The sequence below is a fragment of the Mesoplodon mirus genome, assembly GCF_964341445.2.
Source record: "Mesoplodon mirus genome assembly, chromosome: 9".
Lineage (NCBI taxonomy): Eukaryota > Metazoa > Chordata > Mammalia > Artiodactyla > Ziphiidae > Mesoplodon > Mesoplodon mirus.
This window is the reverse complement of record NC_138985.1, coordinates 93,245,849-93,272,469: the sequence shown is the minus strand read 5'-3', so window position 1 is coordinate 93,272,469 and position 26,621 is coordinate 93,245,849. Positions and strand designations below refer to the sequence as shown.

Below are 26,621 nucleotides of genomic sequence, written 5' to 3'. Positions count from 1 at the left end.
GATATTAACATGAATTCATTTCGAAGCTCTGGCTGGTTTAAAAGGTGTAAGGTCCACTTCTTATTGCTGGTAGGTCTGAGGGGAGTATACTTTAGAAGAGACAGGAAAAATAAACCAAAGGAAATAAAATTGCTCTACATAATAACCGTAAAATGTTAACTGTAAGGTGGGCTGGGAAGGCTTATGAATTAATTGAGGGGTAGAAATTGTATCTTTTCCTCCTGTGGATTTATAATATCTAAGATTATTCATCCTAATTTAGTATTTGATCCTAAAGTTTGTCAGTGGAAACACTGGAAAACAAAAGGTGCACGTGCAATTCTGGATGGGAGACCTTAAAAGTGACCAGACTTGGGAGTGTCCACACCTACTTCGCACTTAAGAGACATGAAGAAAAGTACTACTGGGAGAGGGGATCTCATTAGAAGTGAAGCTACACAAAGCAGAGGTCTTGGAGAAGGAAGCATCTGGAAGACCAGTTCCAGAACTAGGAACTGTGGTTTCATTCCCAAAGGACCCTGGCGAAGGGCTCAGATCCTCCTGGGGCTTTTCCCTTGAATCATACAGATAGTCGTGACTCTGTATGTAAAGGTTCACATTCTTCCTCTGAATTCCCTGTAGCTCCTCCAACCCTTCAGAAGTCTTGATACATCCATATAAACTTGTGTGGAGGTGGTTTGGGGAATATATGGGAGGGGGCAGTAAAAGGGAGTATGCCTTGCCCCACAGTTACTCCCTTGCTGATGTCCTGGAGGGAGCCGTGTTGCGTTGAGTGGATTACGTGTGTCCAGGAGTTCCAGACGGGGAGCAGAGAGAAGGCGCCCACAGTGGGTGGGTGTGAAAGGCAGACGACACAGAGAGAAAACTGGACCCTGTGGGGTGGTGAAGGGAGTGGCGGAGGTAGGCTGGACTGACGCTTGGGTCATAGAGGTGAGCTCACATACACAAGTTACTGTCAGACAATCAAGGTGGCCTTGAACCAAATAGATCTGGATAAGATTTATTGATCAGATTGTTTTAGAAAACCAACAGCAAAACACTGACAAGATACATAAATACAGATTGGACATTTTAGGGTAAATTCACTATATTTCCTACCTGCTTGTAGGAAAACCAGGTAAGGTAGGAAAAGCTGTCCTGATCATATGGCATGCACACCAGACTGCAAAAGGACTTCCACACTACTTAACAGGACTGTGGCAAACAGCTTTAAAGTAAGGCAAGCATCGTGTGTGGCCTAAGCATACCCTGTGCCAAGAGCCAAGCCCAGGCTCGCCTCAGAGACTGCATGTGAGGGGGGTTTCCCTTTCTTGCCTAGTTCTTCCAGAAAAATCCTCATTGGCAGGTGCCTTTACAGGGAGATGCCTGGCGCTGTCCCTGCTTAGACTCTGTGTACAAGGAAGTGGCTTTAGAGAAAGTCAGTGTATTTCTGATGCCTCCTTTGTATTCTAAATGTGCAACTAGTAAAACAGCAATTACTACAGCTTGGTGAAACTGCCTCTGACTCACCCTGTACAGTGACTAAGCAGGGCCTTTTAAAAACTTCTAAAAAGTGAAAAAAAAAAAAGATAAAAACATGAAAATTATGTTAAAAAGATGGTACCACTTTTGAAGCACAACTCAAAACTTCTTTCTGTAACACCAGATGAGGGAAGAGGTCACTTTCCACCAAATCTAACGACCTTAGAAGGGAAACGCCACTGCTGGGCATGATCTGGTGGTGATGCACACAGAGGTTACAGAACTCTACCAAGCCTACGTCAGGCCCTGCCAACGCTTCTAGAGCCCCGAGGCATTTGGGGAACCTAAGCAATTTAAGCAAATGGTGACCAGTTTTGGAAGCTTATGATCATAGGACCATAAACCGTCATCCATCCTGGAGCTCAATGCTAGAACAATGAAGAATGAGGAAATTGACTTTTTGTGCTATATCAGAGTGCTGGCAGGTGGACAATTCAGTAACCTATGCCACCTTTTAAACATCTTTAAGACCACATAAAAACAAACTGGTTTTACAGAATTAAGACTAACGTAGTCTTAGAGGATAATTCAACCTTTCCTACAAGCCAAGCTATATGGGTTGTAGGAAAGGTTGAGGCTCCTTCAAGAATAGTGGAAAAGCAAGTATTTGCAAAGATCCAAAGAAATGTATTCAAATGATGGGATTTCCTCTGCATCATACACAGCTTTTTTCTTCCAGTATGTGCTAAGAGTTCTTTGGTGGTTATAGGAGAGACAGCCTAGAACTCAGGGCAGGAGACTATGCCAAAGCAGAAGAGTGAAGAGTGACATCTAAACTCTCCATTAACCGCTGTCATCAGGTTGACCACCTACAGCTAACTGGGCTGCTTATATGTTTGCTGGTCTCTAGGCCCTCCGTGATTCCTGCTTTTCAATTTCTAACTACACATTAGCCCCACTTCATTGAAAAGGAGGTGCTTGTGGGAAAGGGTAGGGAGAAGGAAGAACTATAAATCAATCGTTTGATAGAAAAGTTGAAACACTGATTATCTATGGATTTCAATTATCTGTGCTTTACTCTGGGTAATGAAAGGTCACTGTTTTGCTTAGAAATGTTAATGTTTATTATTATATTTTTTAATCTAGCTATGTAATGGACATGAATAGCTTAGAGCAAATTTTTACATCATGTCACCAGGGCCCTGAAAAAAGAAGATTTGCCAGTAGAAAGGGTTTCAGTTTGGCCCCTGAACAGTTAAAATTTCAATCTATTCTATATTGGTTTATAGATTTTCCAGAATATGGAAAATACCTTATTAAATGAAAAAAGCATCATTTTCTTCATTTAATAAAGTATTACTTTCACAGATAAATTAGTATATACATGGGAGAACTCATAGTATTAAATATTAGGTTTTAATTCTCCATTTAGAAAACTCCTTACAGGTAGACTTCCTTGTTCCTAGGCAAAGAAAATATAAGAAGATATGCAAACATGATATAGTACAAAGATGACTGGGGAAAAGTCTCAATTCTAACAAACCCAAGAAACAACAAGTCTCTAAGAGTTGGAGTAAGGAAACACTGGACTTGAAAGTCCAGCTTTACCAAGAGTTGGCCTAAGCCAGCCAATCACATCTCAAGTTTTTGGTATAATTTGACTCTAAAGTAATGAGCTGGCTTCCCCAAGACAGATACAAAATAGTAGTCTACCTGCTTTATAGTCACACCTTATATATAATCTGTATATATCCATATGTGTTTCTATATATTGCACTTAAACTTACAGGACTGCAGTAAGATAGCTGGGAGTACCTCAAAGAGGCAGAGAAGCAGCAGGCATAAACTTTCCTAAATCAAGTAACAGTGTCAGGAATTCAGAGTGCTGGTTTTGGATATACTAAAATGCCTGGTGACTCCCTATATAAAATTCTAGTCATCTACATCTAAGTCATCATACACACAGTCTCATTTGGCATTCAGAACACATGCACATGTGTGGTTCTATAGCACTCAGAGCTGATCATACTACATCATTTTCACTAGTGTTATATTAAAAGAAGACACTTTAGACCAAAGATATGTACTTTTATGAAAACGTCACACTCAAGGTCTTGGATGTCAGGCCTCCAAAGTCTACCTCAAAGAAGACTGCCTTCAGAACGTTTTAAAAAGGATGCTAGCAAGTGTGGATTGAACCAGTCTCTCTTTCAGCTCTCTGGTGTCACAGAACTAGAGACCTGCTTATATCCCAAGGACTATGGAAGGATAAGCACAGAGGCTGAGCATTCAGTCTTTGGTCCCTATAGATCCAGGACATTGTAAATAGAGCTGCAATGAACATTTTGGTACATGACTCTTTTTGAATTATGGTTTCTCAGGGTATATGCCCAGTAGTGGGATTGCTGGGACACAGAAGCAACCTAAGTGTCCATCAACATATTAATGGATAAAGAAGATGTGGCACATATATACAATGGAATATTACTCAGCCATAAAAAGAAACGAAACTGAGTTATTTGTAGTGAGGTGGATGGACCTAGAGTCTGTCACACAGAGTGAAGTAAGTCAGAAACAGAAAAACAAATACCGTATGCTAACACACATAAATAGAATCTAAGAAAAAAAAAAAGGTCATGAAGAACCTAGGGGTAAGATGGGAATAAAGACACAGACCTACTAGAGAATGGACTTGAGGATATGGGGAGGGGGAAGGGTAAGCTGTGACAAAGTGAGAGAGTGGCATGGACATATATACACTACCAAATGTAAAATAGATAGCTAGTGGGAAGCAGCTGCATAGCACAGGGAGATCAGCTCGGTGCTTTGTGACCACCTAGAGGGGTGGGATAGGGAGGGTGGGAGGGAGGGAGACGAAAGAGGGAAGAGATATGGGAACATACGTATATGTATAACTGATTCACTTTGTTATAAAGCAGAAACTAACACACCATTGTAAAGCAATTATACTCCAATAAAGATGTTAAAAAAAAAATCTAAGACAAAGATCCTTTTGCCACCCTGGGTAGTGTGACTTGTTTAATTATGGATAGTTTCTGCCCAAACATCCAGAGACTAGATTGGAGTCATGTAGCAAAGCTTTGTTTTGAACTAATGGAGCTGCTCAGACTGACCTGCTCTGGAGAGAGCTCCTCATTGGAACAAGCCTAGCAGTGGGTGGTAAGAAGTTAAAGGCCAGACTGGTCATGGCAAGAGGGGGATGGGGCCTCTGGAGGAGTCGCTCCTTTCCCTGCCTCCCCGCTACCCCCTCACTCCCCCAAAAGGACCCAAGCTCACAGATGAAAGGTTGTTACAAGACCTTGCAGAACACAGGCTCTATGAACTCAACCCCACATGGATGGGAGGTTATAATAAGGCCTGGAGGTTAGGAGTCCAAGTCTAGAGGCCACATTTTTCTCTTCCCCAGAACTGAACACTAGATGGTAACTTTTTAGCCATAACTCAAAGGTGATTTTAAATCCACACATAAGCCTAAGAGACTCCCTTCTGGGACAAAGGAAGAAGAAGAAGAATTTTAAAAGCTAAGCGAAAAAGAGGCACTTAAAGCAAAAACATGTCCCTAGTCTCCCATCTGAGTCTCCTGTTATGATGTAACCAACGGAATGATCAGCACTGTGCCCTCTTGCACACCTTTATTTAGCACCTCATACACCGAAGGACTTCCAACTGCTCATGTCTCAGTGACCACTCTAGCAGCCTGATGGCAAAGCAAGTAAAAATTTAGGTCATCTCTTTTTTAGAATTAAAATACAACACAAAACAAACCAGAACTAAAATTTCACACCAAAAAGTGAATGATCCTCAGTTTCATTCCTTCCTCATGCTAGTTTTAAAAATGATACTTAGTTCTTCAGGAAGAATGACCTGTGGCTTTTCCCCAAGACCTTTTATCCAGTTACTAGGCAATTACTCACAGCACCATGCACATTAAAGCAGACAGAAAACGAGGCAAAAAGCTAAGAGAAAAATCAAGGGCCAACTGGCTTTCTAGAGATAAAAACCCATTGCCTGAGAATACGGCAGGTGCATGGCCCAGAGTGAGAAAAGAAACAGCTCTGGAAGAGATATGGGAACATATGTATATGTATAACTGATTCACTTTGTTATAAAACAGAAACTAACACACCATTGTAAAGAAATTATACTCCAATAAAGAAAAAAAAAAGAAAGAAAGAAACAGTGCTGAAAGGAAATGGCCAATATGACAGTCAAAGCTCACAGCCCAGAGCAGAAGCCCTCCCTGCCCTGCTCTACTCTGGCCTCCCACGAGCTTACATTTATGTCCCACAGCATTTATGCCACACACTTAGGGTCTGCAATTCCCCACAATGAAGTCAAAAAGATACTTGAAACCATTAATAAGCATAGGAGAATTTCAAAACTGCCCAGAACGAAGAACTTTGACCACCATAAATTTCTTGATTTGAAATGTTCCTGGTGCCATAATTTCTAAGAGCAACAACAAACAGCACAACTACAACACACAGTAAAGTCTTCAGACAAGTCAACTCCAACCACTGCTGGCACCACGAGGACGAGAAAAGAAATCACTAATCAAGAGCTGCTGAGCTGCTGAACCTTTCTCCAAAGTCAAAGGATCGGTTTAGGTACCTAGGCAGCAAGACATCAACCACCGCTGCCATTAGATCCAGCTACTCAATTAGATGTACCTTTGAAAACAGGAAGTTAAACGTCTAGCTTTCCCTATAATCTGCAAGAGTCTCAAGGTTAGCCTTCTTGATCTACCCCCAAAACTTCTTGTTGCTGTTGCTGGATTTAATTTTTTTAATTTTATTTTTGTTTTTATTGATGATGTTGCTTTAATCTATAGAGCACTGCCTGACAGGGTCATATGTTTAGAGTTCCTTTAAAATTTTCTTTATCTTATCTTGATTCATAACATTATTAAGGTACTTTCAGACTCTCCCTCAACTCCATCAAGGAAGAGGGAGTATGTGAGTATGTGTGTGTGTATTGGGGCAGAAGGGAGAGAAGCAAAGAAAAAAGCACGAGGGAAAGTGAGATTCCATAAACTTAAAACAATTTACAGAAAGGCATCTGATGTATTTTCTGAATAAGGCCTTGATCAGGGTAACCAATCCTCTCTGTAGCACATTCTACACTGCCCATAAATAAAGGAGTCTCTTTAAATTAACATTTCCAGTATCAATGAACAGTCCAGAAATCCTCATTTCAAGCGCTCGATGAGTCCCTGTGTGAGTCCAAGGTGCAGAAGCTGTGTCCGGGAGAGGTTTGCTAGGTTGGGGAAGGCCGCAAGCAGCTTCTCCCACGCCAGTTCCAGCAGGCTAGGAACCACCAGCCAGATCTTAAACAACGACCCAGTCCGTTTATTTTCGTGGATGTTCACCACTCCTCCATGAATGTACATGCAACCAGCCTATGAACAAATGGCAGTCAAAAGAGGATAAATTCACATGGGAGAGAAACAGGTACTTACGCTGAATGTTCAGCCAAAAAGTTCATAGTAGGCTGAATTAGACGACAGGAAACAGAAAAGTTTCTCACTGATCCCAACACAGTGCAGAGATCAAGAAAGGCTTAGACACTGAACGAGTTACTAAGGGAAAAGCAAGAGGCTGGTTTTACTTCAACAACAACTCCAACAACGGTAAACTAAGACGATATTAGGTATCCACTGTGCCCAGTACTAGGGTACAAGGTGAAAATAAAAGTCTTTGCATTCAAGAAACAAGTAGAATCTTCAATAACATGGCATCTTGGGGGTAAAACTATTCTGCCCTCCCAGGAAACACCTCTGATATCACTGTCAGGGCCTGAATGCCACATGTAGCATTTCTTTTACATTTATGTTGCTCTTTTTAAGCTTGTATATGATGGTTTTTTCTCCCCTTTTCTCAGAGGAAGAGCTAGCTTTGGAAGAAAGGTTTTAAAAACACATTCTTAATCCAAGCTTTGCTAATATCAGAATCCTTTTTTCTTGCTATATCTCTAAAAATATCTCCTTATCATCTGCAACTACATAAAAAAGATACGAAAATGAAAGCTTACTGGTGTAACAGCTGCACAGTGAAAATAAACTGGCTCTGGCATGGTAGCTGGGAGCTTTACCCATTGAAAAGTCTGCAGATTCAGCTTCCAGATATCTCCCAGGATCACTTCTCCATTATAGCCCCCGCAAATAAACACATCTATCAGGAAAAGAGAAAGCAAAATCACACAAAGGAAAAGGGCCACAGTGACAGCATGTCCTGTAGTAGCTCTCACGGCTAGATGACACGGGACCAGTTCAGTCCCCATACCATAGAGGACTCCAGCTGGCGGGCCGCTCATGCTGCTGTCCTGTCCCTCACTAGAGTTCGGACACTACGTTGGGATCTTTGCTAGGGCTAAGGATGCAAGCCTCTGAGGAAGCTTCATGCCTAGGTTCTCAAATTCAAATACCTACAGGTGCCAGGCATAGGAAGTGAATGAGCAAGAAGGTTCAGGAAAAATAAACAAATAGGTCCAGGGAACAAATAGGAGTGCACTTGCTCTAATGAGGAAGATGGCAATGCAGCTCCAGCTCATCGATGCCATGTAGGACTTAGGGTCAGCAATTGCCAGATCTTCCAATTTTTTAAAAGACACTGGAAATCCAGATTTTTTGAAAAGTGAAACATTTTGATTTTTAAGTATTGGCCACTAATTCAAAAACTGTAATACACACATGAGCCAAACAGAACACATCTGCAGGCCACCAGGTTGCAAACTCTTCTTTTAAATAACATCCTGAAAAGGATAGACATTTTTCTGCCCATAGAGATAAACATTCTCTACTTAGACAATTAACCTGCAAAGTTCAGTTTGGGGGCACAAAAGAGGTTTTTCCAAGCTTTCTTCAGCCCAAAGAGGACAGTTTGAAGTCCCATTTGATCTGTACCAGTTATTTATGTCAGGAACAAAACCTTCCGAAAATTAAAGTTTTTTTTAATTATTGTTCTTGTTGTTCTTTCTGTTTTTATAAAATCAGTTAGTTATAACTAAGTAGATAACATGTAACAAAGGCTATGTGAACCTTCAAGCTAAATGCCCACAACTATAGCTGAATTCCATTTGTATGGTGCCTGGACTCAAAGAACCAAATGAATACATGTCTTAACTCAGATCTAGATCAAGTTTAACTCGATACAATTAAACTATAAAATACACTGGAAACTTTTCTGGCTAGGATTTTAAAGAAGTATGGCTCCGTTCTTAGAGAGGCAAAGCTGAACAACGCCACTATCTATAAATCTTGTCCAAAGAGCAGAAGCATAATAAAAAGTGCCTCTGTACTAGAGATGGCAGCATAATCCTAGTAAAATCTGAACTAAGCTGCTGAAAGGATACAGGCTATCAAACTAATTTACACACACCTTCCTCCCCTCCAAAAATTTAAGGTGGTATATCCAACTATAAAATAAGCTGTAAATTAAAAGACAGGACGTTTATCCAAAGAGGAGTCATTTATCACACTCAAGATAAAGTAGCTGCAGCTGCTTTCTGAAGCCATACAATGCTTGTGTTGTAATATGGCCAAAGAATGAGCTAAGAGTTCTATTTGGCATCAGATAGAGAAGAGAATAAACTTTATGAAATAACACTCTGAAGGAGCTATTACAATTTTAATACAATATCTACCAAGGTCTCTACTGTATGTCAGTATTATTAGTGTTACCCACCAAAACCAGAGACATCTGTTGAGGTGGGGTGCTGAACGATTAGGTGGTAGAATAAAAGCTTATTTACCACTTATTTTGAGATCTGTGATAACTGAGGGAACCCAAACAACACATTAGTTTACTTTACGAAAATTGCTGAGAGATGCAGAACTTTATGGATTTCTCTTTAAGTATAAACTAAAAGAAACAGACTCTCCCCAAAGTCATGCCTCTTTTAAAGAGTTATCATTAAGAAATAAAATAATCTCAGTATGTACAATTACAAAAATGGAACCAGCCTGTTATTTGAAATCCTTACCATTTTTTATCTGAACACAACTGTGACATCTTCGGGCTGCAGGAAAACCTGCCAAACACATAAATACAGAAATTCCATTATTCACAGAAAGACTGGGAATAATGGTGATCCGACACAGCAAAAGACATACTATGAATAACTTGCTTAAAACAATCCCTTTGTTGCATTAAAGCAAACATTGACTAGTTCTTCCAATCCTGACTTATTTCACACTAGAATAAAGCCATCATAAGTTTCATCATAATGACATAATGTTAAGGTGTCAGGAAAACAAAGTGAGGTGGCAGTGGGCAGGGGTTACTAGTAGCTTTCCCAAGCCCTTTTACCCACAAAGGGACAGGTAGATCTTGATTTAAGTGCCTACTTTTATTCTACCCAGATTTCCCCTCTTCCACAGAATTCACCAATCCCCATTAAAAGTCTAAGCTCATGGGCTTCACTGGCGGTGCAGTGGTTAAGAATCCGCCTGCCAATGCAGGGGACACGGGTTCAAGCCCTGGTCTGGGAAGATCCCACATGCCGAGGAGCAACTAAGCCTGTGCGCCACAACTATTGAGCCCGCGCTCTGGAGCCCACGAGCCACAACTACTGAGCCCACGTGCCTAGAGCCTGTGCTCCGCAACAAGAGAAACCACTGCAATGAGAAGCCCGCACACCGCAACGAAGAGTAGCCCCCGCTCGCTGCAACTAGAGAAAGCCTGCGCCCAGCAACGAAGACCCAATGCAGCCAAAAATAAATAAATAAAATTAAAAAAAATTAAATAAAAAAAATAAAAGTCTCTGCTCAGTTGCTGAGGAAGAATAATAATTGGGCTAAGGAATACAAGTAATTTCTTTTCTTTTTTTTTTTTGGCCACACCGCACGGCATGCGGGATCCTAGTTCCCAGACCAGGGATCGAACCTGTGTCCCCTGCAGTAGAAGCTTGGAGTCTTAACCACTGGATCGCCAGGGAAGTCCCACAAGTAATTTCTAATACCAATTCAACAGATATTTTTCTTCTCATATAATGCAATAAAATTACTTTTTCTCTTTCAGAACAAGTAAAACTATAAAATACATTTATTAAAGATGAATGAATCAATATTTTAAATTTACCTATTTTTTCATGGGGTTTTGTTGCAATTTCCTCCCATGCATTCGTTTCAAGGTTATACGCATGAATCTTGGAGAGAAAAAAAAAAAAGATACATAAAAAATTTTAGCTAGCCTGAAAACTGGATTTTTCGTAACAGTCTGTACAAACATATTCTTGGTTGAAAAGCCTTCTTTTCCTTTGCTATTCTCTGATCTTTCCTAATTCTAATATAAGGCAAAACATTAAATGAAGCAATTGAAAATTCAGCACATACATAATTTTATTATTTTTAAATCATAGAAAAGAATGAAGAAAAAAGTTGGAATTCTGCAACTTGCACATTTTCTACAATGAACATGTATCATTTTTATAACAGAAAAAAGCAAGTGTTGGTAAGAAAACACGGAACTGCAGTTTTGACAAAACTGGAAAAAGACCATTAAGGTTCCAAATCAGGAGCACTGAGGCCTACAGATTTCCCCTGGGACATATGGATTTAGAAATGCCACAGAGACGGATGAATAAAAGCCCTTCAGAACTCAGCTTTCTAAAGTTAGTGATGTGCAGTCCTAAACATGCCTGTTCTTTTTAGATACACAGCACTGACAATGAGAGGGGTGTGACATTCTGAGAATCCTGGTTCCAAATCTAATTAGTTGCTCCATTTAAGCTACTCTATCTTTCTTTTAATGTCTTTTCTCATCTAGCATAAAGGGATAGTTCTAATAAAGTATTTTCAGTGTGTGATTATGCAACTGTCAACTGGAAAGCATATCCAGTTGGCAGAGTTCAACCTTATATTATAAAGAGCATCTAACACAAAATAGGTGTTGATGAAGAAACTGCTTGAAAATTACAACATCTACAGTAACAGAATTCTTACTTATTATGCTTAGTATAACACATGCCTCTCTCTAGCCTTCTTCCTCTCTCTCTCTTTTTTAATATACCTTGTTTAAGGAATAAGCTGTCCAAGAAGTACCACCTCCCAAGATGTAAATCCTCTGCCCATCATGTGCAATTTCATGTCTGTATCTGAAAATATACAATAAAATACATTTATAATTATGGGAAAAATGATCTACCTAAGATTTGGCTGCAAGATTTTTTATTGCATCATTATTTATAATAATAAATTATTGGAAATAACCCAAATGTTTAATAATAGTGAATTGGTTAAATAAATTATACAATATATAAAAATGGATTAGCATGCAAACAATAAGAATGTAGGAAGAGAGGATGGTTAATATACTGATAACTTCTTTTCATGTCATTAACTGAAAAAAAAATCAGTTATATAAGAGCAGATAGGCTATAATCCTACTAAGAATTTATAGATATACAAATATGCACAGAAAATGACTATAAGGATACATGCAAAATGTTAATCCTGGTTATCCCTGAGTTTAGATTTTGCTTTTTATTTTCTTCATTTTGCTTATTGGTATTTTCTAGATTTTCTATAATATTTTTGTGATAACTCTGTACAAGAGGGGAAATTATTACTGTTTTAAAAAGTGATCTGCCTACATTTAATTAGAAAGCTTAGACTATGGGCTTTCAAATTAAGATACTATTTAACAGATACAAAAATATCAGAAAAATTATGCTACATAAAACTGTGAATATAATGTGAAACACCTACCAGAACTTTTATCCAAGCAGTCTAGCTAAAAGCTGAAACAAGTTATAATATGTCCATAAAATGACTCAAAGAAGGCAACCATGTGAAAATGCTTTGAAAACAATCTATTTCCTCCTTTCCCTGGAGGCCCTGGTGCTGATAAAATAAATTACATCAAAATTTCTCCCCATACCAAGCCATCTCCCAAGTCCTCTCATGGTAGTTCTGCAATAATCAGCCCACTAAGATACTACAATAGAAATAAGTCTTCCTTGGCACCCATATGTCATTTTTTTAAAGGCAACAAAGACATAATAGTCTAAACAGTGAATAAAAAATTATTTACTGTCTTTGCTTTTAAACTTAGAGGGCAAAAAAACCTCTTTGAGTTTTCCAGTGAGTTTAATTCTAAGAAGAGGTAACTGCTATTAGGAAAAAAAAAAAAAGTGAAAGATCTATGACTGCTACTAGAAGGCAACTAAAGAGAATCATGCGATGTTTGAGTGTTTAACAGAGCACTTAAAATAAATGACCTTCCCTTCCTTTCTTCCATCCATCCAACCACACTCACTGAGTACCACTATGGGCAAGGCACTGTGTTCTTACTGGGGATACAGTTGTAAGCAAATGAGCCAAAGAATCCTAATATGCAAGTTAAAAAGGGAAATCAAAAAGTAACTAGAATGTAATTATTTTGCCTGTAATATGAAATTTAGTTACAACTGTTACCATTGGTTTCACTATTTTCCTAATGCAGGAAAACTGAAGTACAAGAGGAAATAACAGGAAAAAATTTCTTTAATTCAGAGGGAGATATCATTCCCTCACCAGAAGACCCTTCTTTAATGCTGAACTGGGATCTAACAGCCAGTTAGCTATTTTAACCAGGCCAAAGGGTCTTCTTCAAACCATACTGCCAATATTCTGAAAAAAAGTAAAATCTTAGCAAGAAAGAATAAATATGCTTTAATCCTAGAATCTCACCTCTCTTCTGGTAGATCACAGGATAGGTTGTTTGGTTTCAGTTGTGTCCACTCTCTGGTATTGAGATCTAATTTGTGCAGGTCTGTGCTGTAAATATAGCCAGTTGTCCCTCCAAAGACATAAAGGGAGCCATTGATGATAGCCATGGCCTGGATAATGAGGAAAGGTGAACGAGACTTCCTCGTTAACACTTGATTGAAGAATGTAACCTTACTAGATATCCCCAAATCAGGTTTTATGAAATTTTCTTGTATTTTTTAACTTTCTAAAAATCAGACCCTTAAAAAGGACTAAAGATGTTAGAGAAACAGAGACTATTTTTAGAAAAGTTAACTTTGCTCAACTGGAAAGAAAGTTCTATCTAGAGAGGCAAAGGGTGTCAGATGATCCTTAGGGGTCCTAGCCAACCAAAGAATTTATAGATCATGGACATGAGCATTTCCACTGAAAGCTGCTTCACTTTCTAAGCAGTCTGAAGAAAAATGCCCTTAAGGAGAAGGAGCAAATATGAAAATAAGGCACCAGAATCCCTTAAGTAAGAAGTCTAGAGGTGACAGTCCCCCAAACTTGACATTTTCCACCAGACTCTTCTCAATGTAAGTTTTGCTATTGTTATGGTAATTTCTTAGAGTTTAAATGCCTCCTGTGGTGGGATACATCATCCAGTATGTGCCTCACACATAGTTCAGAAGCTATGTATCAGTACCAGTGCCAGCCAGTGCTAGTTGAGAAAGAAGCCACAGCTTTGGTTGTTTTAAGCTTAGCCCATTACTCTCAAAGGGTCCCTGAAGTATGGTGAGTTGTTTTCCTACCTTTTTAGATATAACTTTTCAAACCTAAGGTTTGAAGCACTAGAACCTAACTGGAAACTAATTTCTATATAATCTGTGTTTTAGCTCAGATCTGTATAAAAGTCTCTTAACCAAGTACAGGGATCATCTACTCTATTACTTAGGTTAGAAAGCTCTTCAAAGCATCATAGCACTCTAAAGACGATAGGACCTGGGCCATAAGTAGCCAAATCTCTCATTGGGGGTGGGTGAGGTCCTGACATTTATAGAAACCTCCATACAGGTCTAGATCATTGATCTTAATCAGAAACAAAGAGTAAGGGGAAAAATAGGAAAGAAGAAGGCAAGCAACCAGATTTACAAACTACAATTTCACATCAGAACTGAAATATCAAATAGTAATCACAATGAATTTATTCTCCATTAAAAAAAAATTGGTGGCAATATAAATATTCTGACATTGTTCCTGGAACTAGAAAATCTGAACAAATACATCCACAATGACTGGCCACAGATTGGTACCTGTCCATATATACGACTGGGTTTCTTCCCCCGACAGCTGAGTAAAGCCCATCTCTTATACTTCACGTTACAGACATGGACGTCATTGCCGTTGCTCTCACCAAATGGGATGCCTGTTCCTCCAAACACCAACAGGTTGTTTCCATGCAGCACAACTGGGAAAGGAGAAGCACAAATTTCATTTTTGTACTGGCTACCTGCAATGTGTTCCCACATTAACCCAGAAAATCTGAGAAACTCAAAAATGTCCGCTTTAATACTTTCAGAAGATAGCTCAAACCACTGATATACAACTACTACAAAGTTTTACAGAAAAAGATCTATTTCACATAGCTCACTGTTTGATGTGTGACACGTATTGTGAAATTCATGAAACACTGTATATAACAATACTGAATGATATGAACTACAATCCACCACTGCTGCTTAACATAGTTCAAGTATACAGTAAAGCAAAAGAAAATGAAGGATCATCACTGCCTTAGCAAAGACCCAGTGGGACTCAGGATGAAGGGATAAAAGGATCATTCGTTTTTTGCCAGGGGAATGATCTCTACATTTTAAATTATAGTTTCTGTCATCTTAATCCTCCACCAGATAAAAAGAACACGAATATCCTGCTGGTAACTTTCTGTTCCTGTCATCACACACACTTGTATATACTTTTTCTCTCTCTGATGGCAAATATTCTGAAAATACTGCTACTGTATTATTTCAATGACTTTTTTTTTTTAACCAATTATTCAATTGATGTAGTGTAAGAGTCAACAGCATGAGCTCTGGTGCCCGTGAGAGCTGGGTTTAAAGTCTCGTGTGACCTCAGGAAAGTTATTTAATCTCTCTAAATTAATCTTCCCAACAACCCTATGAGGTAGGAACTATTATTATCTTTTCCATTTTTATAGATGATAAAATAGAAGTGGTGAGAGGTTTAAATAATTTGTTGAAGGTTTCCTAAGAAGAACTTTGCCAAGCTAGGGTTCAATCCCAGGCAGTCTGGCTCCAGAGCCTGCACGCACAGCCACTGCCCTTCGGGCCTCTCTAAAGCCTCAGTTTCCTCATCTGTACAATGGCGATAATTCCAGTGTTGGCATCATAGAGATGTTGTGAGGATTAAACAGATACCACGTGTGAAGTACTTTGTCCAAGAGCTGTAAACCCCATTTGTTGATCTTCTACTACATTTTGCCTAGCATATATATGATACTTTATGTTGAACCCTCTGAAATATTATTAATTCCATTTTATAGGTAAGGAACTAGAAGCTAAAAATCATCTGTCAAGTAAATGACATACAGCTAAGTTCAAACTCAGGACTATCCAGCTCACAATGGATTCTGAATCACCATGCTATAGTATTGATAACAGTATTATCACAGTAAGAGTCTATCCATTAACAGGGTTTAATAATATTACTATTATGATTTAGTATTATTAAACATTATTAACAAGGAAAACATGTGACACTGAGCCAGACCTCTCAGACATTTCATAAAGTCAAAAGTTCAGAACTGCTGGCACTCACGTGACATAGATGCCAATTCTCGGGGCATGTAGCCATCTGTGCCCATCTGGTGCCATACTCCTGTAGCAAAATGATACCTCCAAAGCTCCCTGAAGAGAGGATAGTCTTCATTATCTGGCCCTCCTGATTCATCATAATCTGGGTTATAACCGCCAAACACATACAGATTGGTATTATCTGCCACACAACGATGTCCGCTTCGTGCTGGTGGAGGTCTGTGGCCTAGGAGAGAAGAGGACAGTTTTCCACAGATGACCCAGCAGATTAAAAGCACAAACAAAATTTGGCAACAAACATTTTATCTTTAAAAGTAAATCAGGGAAAATTTATAATGTGGATGTACTTATTATTTACTTAGGTTATTTTACACATTCACACATACTACTTAGGATTTTAAGGAGCTAGTCTCCATTTCTATTTCATAGGACTATTTTCAGATTTTGATAACTGTAAAAAGATTTTTCCCAAGGGAGGCAAAATAGCATCATAAACTTGAGAAAATGGCTGGTAACTTGGAGTTTTCAAGAAAAGGAGGAGGGGTTTAATAATCCAGAAGCTAAAAGGACAGATTTTCTATTTTCTTAGAGGAGAAAAAAACACAGGCCAACGAAATTAAACTGAAAATATTAGAGAACTACATAAATATAATCACAAATGTGAATGAGTCATGTATAAATAAAAATACACATACATAAAACCTGTGATTTTTCCACAATATATAATTATACACTTAAAAAGAAAACTGGCTTTCAAAGAGTTATAGCAAAGTCTGGAATTTAAATACCACTCCAGACATTATGGTAGCTAACAAAGAATATCCCTGTATTTATCTCAAAGAGCATCTTTCATCCTATTAAGAGCTTTACTGAGAAAAGCTATTTCAGGGAATTTCCTGGTGGTCCAGTGGTTAGGACTCGGTGCTTCCAATGCTGGGGCCCCGGGTTCAATCCCTGGTCGGGGAACTAAAGATCCCACAAGCTGCACAGCCAAAAGAAAAGGAAAAAAAAAGCTATTTCTACAATTTGTAAGTTTTCTGAATTTTAAATTATGTCAACTAGTTTACTAAAAGTTACTTCAAGACTATTTTAGAGTAAAAAACCCCGAAATTTATATTACTTCTATTATCCTTACAATTTTTACACCGGTCTACACAAACCCTTATATAGCTACAGAACCAAAGATGCTTAAATACACACTGGATGGAATAAGCTACTATGGTCGTCTGTTATCCTACAGATTTATCTACTTTCATATATTAGGAATAGATACTAATATTAATATTTATGACAATGCTGGACACCTAATAAACATTTGTTATATAAACATTTATTACCAGCCTAATATAGGCCTCACATATTTATGTTTTTAAATCAAAATCCCACTTCCTACAGTATGCTTTTAAACAAGAACTGAAAAGAAATTGCACAGAGCTAGAAAAACTAAAAACCAAACGAACAAACCACGAATCACCCAATCACTCAAGTCCAACCTGTTGGTCCTGAGAATCTCTGATGGCTCCTTTCTGCTCAAGCTTGAAGCCCTCAAACAGCAATTCAGAGCCTTTCCTGATCCCTCACACTCCTGCCTGTTTAAGTCTGTCTCTCTGCTTAGAAAGCCGAGTCCTTCCCTTAGCTCTTGGCCTGGTCTACCTAGCCTTCGATGCCTGGAAGTTCCCTGGTGGCCCAGTGGTTAGGATTCTGGGCTTTAACTGCTGTGGCCTGGGTTCAATCCCTGGTCGGGAAACTGAGATCCTGCAAGCTGCGCAGTGCGGCCAAGAAAAGAAAAAACCTACAGCCCTTACAATTCAGTACCATACCACTCAAATAATAGGACAGACATGGACAATTAATAAGATGATTACACCATAACTATGTAAATACATAATAAATATGATTTTAGGCAAACTATAATCACTTAGGAAATTTACTCACAAGCTGTGATTTACCTCAAGTGAACTCAATTTCTCTTTCTAAAAATCTTGAAACACAGAAAATGCGGTGTGGAAGAAAGAGCAATAACTTCTACAAATATCTAGATTTGAATCCAGGTTCTTTCTAACTGCTTCCTTGAGCAAGTCACTGACCCTCACTGAGTCTCAGCTTCTTCATTTGTATGAGTGGATTATTATTCCTGTACTTTACAGATTTATTATACTTGCTATTATCTTAAAATGTTTATTGGTTAATAATATATGTATCTTCCCAGGAGGCTATAAGCTATTTGAGGGAAGAGGAATTATTTGCATTCACCTTTCTATTACCAAACCTAAGGCACACAGAAGACACTGAACAAATTTACAAATTTAATTTTTCTCTACTCATTTCGTTAATATTTATTTTTATTCTCCAAATAATTATAAGTTTCTAAAGGGCAAAAATCATGTATAGCAATTAGCCTGTATCACCCACAACACCTAAAACAGTTAGAGATATAAAACAGACACTAGAAGTTTCACTGATACTAACTTCAGGGCAAAGTTAACAGTAACAGGGATGATCAAAACAGTGTAGAGCTCTCAGTGGACTTTGATATTGTGCTTAAGAGAGATACAATTTTGGGGACAGGGGTTGGATTATGCAACGGTCTTCTCAAAACACAAATGTTTCTAAGAATTAGCAAGACAAATTTTAAGAAAAAAACTTAACAGAGTTGCTATGGTCAACAGACAGGAACTCTAAGAATCTCTATAATGTCATTTGCCTTATTACCTGGAGCCATAAGATACTTTTTGAAACTGCTTTTTATGAAAAGACATACAGTATATTCCAGGATTTTCTCTAAACGACTGTACAATGGAGAAGACATTCCATTCTAAGTTTACTGCCAACTATTTTTGAGACAAATGTAACTCACACGGATTAAAGGTTGAGGAGTCAATGAAAGATGATTTTATATTTACCTACTCATTCATTCATTCATTAAGCCAAAAATATTACTGGACGCCTGCTACATACCAGGTACTGTACTAGCTGCTGAGGATACAATGGTAAGACCATTACTCTTTCTGTCCTCTGGAGCTTACAGTCTAGTCCTGCGCTGTCCAACACAGTGGCCACTAGCCACATATGACTCCTGAGCATCTGAAATAAGGCTGGTTCAAACTGAGCTATGCTTTAAATGTAAAATACCCCCTGGATTTCAAACACTTAGTACCCAAAAATAAACGTAAAGTTACTAATTTTTATATCTGAATATAGGTTGAAATGACATTTTTGATCTCTTGAGTCAAATAAAAATTAAGATTAATGTCACCTATTTTTTACTTTTTTCATGTGGCTACTAGAAAATTTAAAGTTTTGTGGCTCACGTAACATGTCTATCGAAAGCGCTTGTCTAGCTCAATTGCTGGCTTCTGTAAATAATGCCATTATCTATGCAAATTAAACTGCTGGGTAAAGAGCATTTGATCAACGTATGATAAATATTAAACATCCTGTCAAGAAGTCTTATAGCTAGGAGTAAAGAGGTAACTATTCTTTCTCTTTAGTCAGTAACTAAAGATTTCTTTGTACATATTTATAGCCCAAGAGTGACTAACATGTTAGAAAGCCATATTTTATTTTGAATAAATCATGGGGATTTATCAGGGTTAATGTCATGGAGACTACACATTAATTTTCATTATGAAGAATATAGCATAGGCTCCTCAACCTAAACCAAAACTTAACTGGGTTTTAGATTCTTAAAAGTAGTTCTCTGAATCTTGTCCCAAATTCTCCATGTGCAAACCCCACTCTCCTAAAAAGTACTTGCTACTAATAAAATCAGCCACAGAATTAGGTTACCTGATTGAGGAACTCCAATTAGAAAATGCATAAGTCAAAAATTAAAACTGAACCTGTGGGCTTCCCTGGTGGCGCAGTGGTTGAGAGTCCGCCTGCCGATGCAGGGGACACGGGTTCATGCACTGGTCCGGGAGGATCCCACATGCCGTGGAGCAGCTGGTCCCATGAGCCATGGTCGCTGAGCCTGCGCGTCTGGAGCCTGTGCTCCGCAACGGGAGAGGCCACAACAGTGAGAGGCCCGCGTACGGCAAAAAAAAAAAAAAAACCCAAAACACAAAAAAACTGAACCTGTATGCAGAGGTGAACTCAATACCCAGAAGGGAACATGCAGCTGAGGGAGTATGTACCTGTGGTAACTAAGCCATCTTTTTGCTTCAGTGTACTCATCATGTCACAATGATGAGCACACTTGCTCTTTACCCCAGGGAGTAAGCCAGAGCTTACTGTAACCAGGGACATGGGCTTTAGTTTGCAGCCCAAAGGAAGAAAGACGCTGTCAGAGATAAGGCAATGATGAGGTTGCGCCAGTATTATTACCGTTACAAATAATTTTGTAACAAAGCTTTCTTTAGGTAGATTTATATGCAAATGTCTAAAAATTTCTGGAAACAGAATTTCTGGGGTCAAAGGAATATACACTTAAAAGTGACACAGATAGGGGACTTCCCCGGTGGCGCAGTGGTTAAGAATCTGCCTGCCAATGCAGGGGACATGGGTTCGATCCCTGGTCCAGGAAGGTCCGACATGCCGTGGAGCAACTAAGCCCGTGCGCCACAACGACTGAACCTGCGCTCTAGGGCCCACGTGCTGCAACTACTGAGCCTGCGCGCCTAGAGCCCATGCTCCGCAACAAGAGAAGCCACCGCAATGAGAAACCTGTGCACCGCAACGAGGAGTAGCCCCCGCTCACCGCAACTAGAGAAAGCCCACGCGGAGCAATGAAGACCCAACGCAGCCCCCCCCCCCAAAAAAATTGTTACAGATATAATATTGTTATAGAGCCATATTGCTTTCCGAAAAGACTGCAACAATTTATACCCCCAGCAATAGTGTATGTAGTGTCTATTCCTTTATGCCCTCTTCAACCTTTTTAGTTTGTGCCAGTCCGATGGGTGTCAGGTTACTTTGTATTTCCCTGATTTTTACTAGTTCACATGTTTATTGGCCTATTTGTATTTCTTCTTTGGGGAATTGCCTGATCATATCCCCTGTCCACTTTCCTATCTATTGTGTTGTCTTCTCACAGATTTGTAGAAATTATTTATTTATTCTATTTCTTTCTTCCAGCCTGCTATTGGGCTTTTAATTTTGTTTATGGTACCTTTTACTATATGGAAGTTTTTGTGTAATTGAATCTCTCAATCTTTTCTTTTAAGCCTCCTTTGCAACAACAACAAAAGGCTCATTTGCTTTACATCTCATTTAGCTCTGCATCATTATAAAATTACTATTCTTATTTATTTCTAACAATTTTTTAGTTTTGATTTTTAATATTCAGAACATGAATACATTCTGAACATATTTTTGTGTATTTTATGAGGTAGGGCTCTAATATTTCCTGCAAAATGGATAGGCTATTGTCCCTAAACCCCTTATGGAAAGTCATCCCTTCTACGCTGAACTGAAATGCCATCTTTATCGTATACTAAATTGACATGTTCTAGAGTAGAATTGGTAAAATCCCAATATCCAGGTCTAATAACCTTGGAAACAAAATCTTTTGCTCTTTTAAGAATGCACACAATCAAGACACATCACACAATCTTAAATGAGAAAGCTTGCAAATAAAGTAGCATATAACATTTTTGCTTAATAAGCCTATCACAAGATGTAGCCACCTCTAGATGTGCTATCAAACATTTGTGATAAGGCCATTGTAAAAAAACAACAACAACCACCACCTTTATTGCTAAAAGTATTAACTAGTTATAAATATCATACAGCTTAAATGATAAATTCAGTTTAACTTAAGTGGTCCCTTCTTTCCAAATATAAAGCCCAGCATTACCTCTACCTAAGAAGACAGGTCTTCTATTGTACACCTGGAAGCCTGGACAGGAAAGCCAGGGAAGACTGGGCCAGCTGGTTCCCATCCCTGACTGGTACGTAGACCGTTTTACTACTCCCAGAGTCCAAGCTGCTCAGGCAAAGACCATCCATCCACAGCAGCACACAATATTCTTGGTTATGTAAGCATCTCCTACCACAGAGACTCCATACACTGTATGAGATTCATATATAAAGATCTGGCTTCTTAGGGCAGAGTAATCTTAAGTCTAAGTTGGCAGCAGTAAAAGAAACTTGCTTTGACAGACTTTGGTGTTACCATGAGTCAGTTTCAAGTGCTGAGCAAAGCATACTTGAGACAGCTGTCACTACATATCGGCCTGGGCTTCTGGGCTCTGTTCAGTCCCACTGTTTATTTATTGATTCCTGTACCATTACCACACCGTTTTAATTACGAAAGCTCTGAAGTATCTATCAACATCTAGTAGGGCAAACTCCCCTTTGTTACTCTTTTACAAAAACTTCTTAGTTATTTTCCATTTACTCTTGCGTTGGGTTTTAGAATCAGTTTGTTAAAATCTGTAAGAGGCCCCTTGGGCAGACACCATCTTATCCAGGTGATCAAAGTTAACATCACCAGTAAAGGGACAAATCAACATCATGTGCAGTGAAATGAACACAGCATTACTTCCGTAGTATTCCAGCTAAAAATGTACAAGTTGAACGTAATCATGAAAAAACACAAGACAAACCTAAACTAAAAGGAATTCTACAATATGACTAAGTCCCTACTGTTCAAAAATATTAAGGCTAAAGATACATGAGAACTGAATGCAACACATGATTCCGGGACTTTATTTTACTATAAAGGACATTATTGGAAAAATTGGCAAAATCTGAAATGAGGCCTGTAAATCTGATGATAATGTTAACTTAATCCATTATTTATAGTGTTAATAGTGTTAATTTCTCAATTTTGGTACTTGCTCTGCAGTTACATAAGAGAATATCTGTTTTCCAGGAACAAACACCAAAATATTTAGGGGTAAAGGAGCATAGTGTCTGCAGCTTAATCTCAAGTGGTTCAAACAGAAAAACAATATGTATATGCATATGTATTACAGATAGCGAGGGGAGAAAGGGAAGAGGAGAGGAGAGAGGGAGCAGGATAAAGCAAATGTGATCAAATGTTAACATCTGGGGGACCTGGGTGAATACCGGACAATTTTTTTTACCATTCTTGTAACTTCTCTGTAAGTCTGAAATTATGTCAGACTAAAATTTAAAACTAAATTTTAAGCAAGTCCCTTGAGGATTTTACTTGAGATGACCCATGAAGGAATATAGTCTCTAGCCATTTACCCTCATCTTTTTGATATCATCAGTATAGTTTCATTGTTTTCTTCTTGTTTTTTATTCCTAAGTACCTTATAATTTTCTATATAATTGTGAATAGATATCTTTTATTTTTTAATTACTTGTTAATATACAGGAAAGTAATTTATCTTTGCAAGTTTAAATTTTATCAAGCCAATTTTCTAAACTCTAATATTAGTTATCATTAGTTAATTATCTTGAATTTTACATCAGACAATCATATAATCCTGTTATTAAAGACAACTTTCAGCTCTTTCTTTCCAGTATATGTACCTTTTAATTTTTTCTTCATTGTATTGGCTGAAACCTCCAGAACAAGGTTGAATAGTGGAGATGATAATGGGCATTTTTGTCTTTTTTTTTACATTTTTAATGAGAATATTGGTAATGTTTCACTATTATATATGATATTTGCTATTGGTTTCTTCTAGGTAGTCTATCAGTAAAATAAAATTTCTTTCATTCCTGGATGCCTACAAATTTTTTTCTTAACCAGGAATGGTTTAAAATAAAGTCTTTATTAAAATGTATGTATAGAAAAGTACATATATCATAAGAGTATAGCTTGATGCATTTTAATAAAATGAACACACTGAGTATCAAATTTTATTAAATGCTTTTGATAACAGAAAAATCAAACTGTTTCTTTTAACCTTTTAAAGTACTAAATACATTCCACAGATAAACACAATTTGATCTTAATTTCTATTTAGATTTATCCCTGCCATCACATATATATATATACATTTTCAACCATTCTTACTTATTATTTCATTTTCCCACTTTTCTAATTACTGAAATAATCGAGCTTTTTTCCTTTCCTTTTTCCTTAGGGAGATCTACATAGTATTACCCCTAATATTTTTTAAAAACCCATAAGTTGGTATTTCTCTAACAACAGAGTAAACCACGTCTGGAAAGAAATTTGGCTATTAACAGTGGTTACTTCTGGAAAGGGGAATAAGGTGAGGAGTAAAGATGCGAAATGGGACCTTGCTTTTTAATTTAACCTCTTTTATTGTGAAATACAACACATGTATAGGAACATAATTATAAATGTATAGTTTAACAAATTATCAGAAAAGTAACATGTCGTCATCATCCAGGTCAAAAAATAGAATACTGCCAGAACACAGATGCCCTCTTACCTGCCCCTTTTGATCACAACCCTCTCCATCCCACCTCCTTCACTTCCAGAGGAAACCTATTTCCTGATTTTTATGGCAATCATAAAACCTGCTTTCTTTTAATAGCTTTATTATACCTAAGTATGCATCCCTAAACAATATTGTTTATTTGGGCCTAGTTTTGAAGTGTATTTGTATAGAATGATATAGTATGTTTCCTTTATGGGATCTTTCATTCAAAATCATGTTTCTGAGATTCATCCACGTTGCTGGGGTTAGAGATAGTCTGTTCATTTCCATTGCCAAATAGTATTTCTTTGTATGAATATATACCACGATTTATCCAGTCTATGTTGCGTGAATGGACATTTGGGTTGTTCAAATTAGTGGCTCTTAATACTGCTATAAACATTTTTGTACATGTTTTCAGGTGTACAGGGGCCCATATTTGTTGGCTATAAATGTAGAAATGGAATTTCTGAGTCATAATGCATGGGAATCTTTACCTTTACTAGATAAAGGCCAAACTGGTTACAAAATATTTAGTATTAGTATCCACAGTCTTTTTAATTTAGCAATTCCTGTGAGTTTGTAGACCTAGCTCACTGTGGTTTTAATATGCATCTATCTCATTACTAGTGAGGTTGAGCACCTTCTCATGTTTGTTGGCCAACTGGATTGATCCTTTTGGGAAGTGGCTGCTCAAGCCTTTTATACATTCTTGTACTGAGATGTCTTTTTCTTATTGATTTATACAAATTTGTTATATATGCTTGAGATAAGGACATTCATTTTTCACCCTATATATTTCCATATTATTTGAATTTTAATAAGCATATATTACACCTAGAAATTCTAAAATGAAAAATTATAAGATCTTTAGCAGAGTTTTACTTTCTTCCTATCCCGTTTGTTTAAATCGTCTGAAATGTTAGTTACAGACTGTTATATATATACATACACATACATACACATATACTAGATTTACATTATTCTTCTATATATTTAGAAAACTTTTCTTATCAATTATACCAGGCTTCACAGTCCCTGTATTTATACACAACTCTAAGTTTTTCTGCTTTTTTTATATACTACCGCTTCTTATGCCCAAACCTTCCTCTTTCTTGGATTTGTTTTTCATTTTACTCAGAACACCTCTTCGAGTAATTTTCTCAAAAAGGGTGTGTTCATAAACTTTCAGAGTTCTTATTTATTTTGACCTCCATTTAAACATTTAAATATTAGTGAGGCTGGATACAGTTCTGTGTTCAAAATAATTTTCCCTCAGAACACTGAAGGCACTTATCTTCTAGCAAACTATGTTGCAGGTGAGAAATCTCAGTCTTGAGTCTTTCTATGTAGCCTGTTTTCTATCTCTGGAATCATAAGTAGTTCAGTAATGTACAGATAGATGCTTTTTGCTTTTACATTTTCCTAGCTTGTTCCTTGGTGGGCTTTTTTTTTTTTTTTTTGGCGGTACACGGGCCTCTCACTGTTGTGGCCTCTCCCGTTGCAGAGCACAGGCTCTAGACGCGCAGGCTCAGCGGCCATGGCTCACGGGTCCAGCCGCTCCGCGGGATGTGGGATCTTCCCAGACTGCGGCACGAACCCATGTCCCCTGCATCGGCAGGCAGACTCTCAACCACTGCACCACCAGGGAAGCCCTTTGGTGGGCCCTTTATACTTGAAAACTCGAGAGTCTTTCTTCAGCATAGGGAAATATTCTTTATTTCTTTATTTTCTCTCTTCCACTGTCTTTCCTTATGTAACTCTATAAAATGGATACTGGATCACTTATATCTACCCTCAAAGTATAATTTTCCTCATGTACTTTCTCTTTTCGTCCTCTTGCTTTATGGTCTGTAAACTTCCTCTACTTTATTTTTGTAAAAATTGGTCTTAAACCTGTGTATTATTTAATCCTCCAACTGCATCTTTATTTCAGCAAGTTTCAATATGGAACTAATTCCTTAACCATTCCTTTTTTTTGCACGGCAGTTGTCTTTTTATTTGTGGACCCAATTCTCTCTTGACTCTGAGGAAACCTGCTGTGATCAGAACAAGTTTAGTTTCCCTCAAGTGTCTGGTAAGCCTTGATCACTGATTCATATTAAAAAGTGAAGGACTACATTGATTAGTATTCTAAGAGATAATGAATTTCCTCCACAGTTGTATTACTCTGTCTCCAAACCTCCAAATGGGAGATGTGTTTGATTATGGGTGTCTGCAGGTAAGTGGTACACTCACAGACAGGTTTCTCTTTAGAAGTGGAGAAAAAGCAGTTTTTCTAAAATAAGGAAGGCTGCATTTTGCTAGCATGGTCATTTAATGTACATC

General features: G+C 37.9%; 1 protein-coding gene across 7 annotated transcripts in view; it reads right to left on the bottom strand.

Moving 5' to 3' along the window:
* The window catches only part of KLHDC10 (kelch domain containing 10), a 59,213-nt gene that overhangs the window by 722 nt on the left and 31,870 nt on the right, over positions 1-26,621 (bottom strand). For 4 of the 7 annotated variants that reach the window (XM_082632365.1, XM_082632366.1, XM_082632367.1 and 1 more), the window contains 8 exons: positions 15,989-16,210; positions 14,464-14,618; positions 13,151-13,299; positions 11,490-11,574; positions 10,560-10,626; positions 9,463-9,510; positions 7,513-7,652; positions 970-6,880 (listed from right to left, as the gene is read on the bottom strand). In XM_082632365.1, the coding sequence (XP_082488491.1) occupies positions 6,671-6,880; positions 7,513-7,652; positions 9,463-9,510; positions 10,560-10,626; positions 11,490-11,574; positions 13,151-13,299; positions 14,464-14,618; positions 15,989-16,210 (1,076 nt within the window). In that variant the 3' untranslated portion in view covers positions 970-6,670. Of the gene's footprint in view, positions 1-969; positions 6,881-7,512; positions 7,653-9,462; positions 9,511-10,559; positions 10,627-11,489; positions 11,575-13,150; positions 13,300-14,463; positions 14,619-15,988; positions 16,211-21,781; positions 22,080-26,621 lie in introns of those variants that run through there. The other 3 variants (XM_082632368.1, XM_082632370.1, XM_082632371.1) reach the window with 3 other exon arrangements.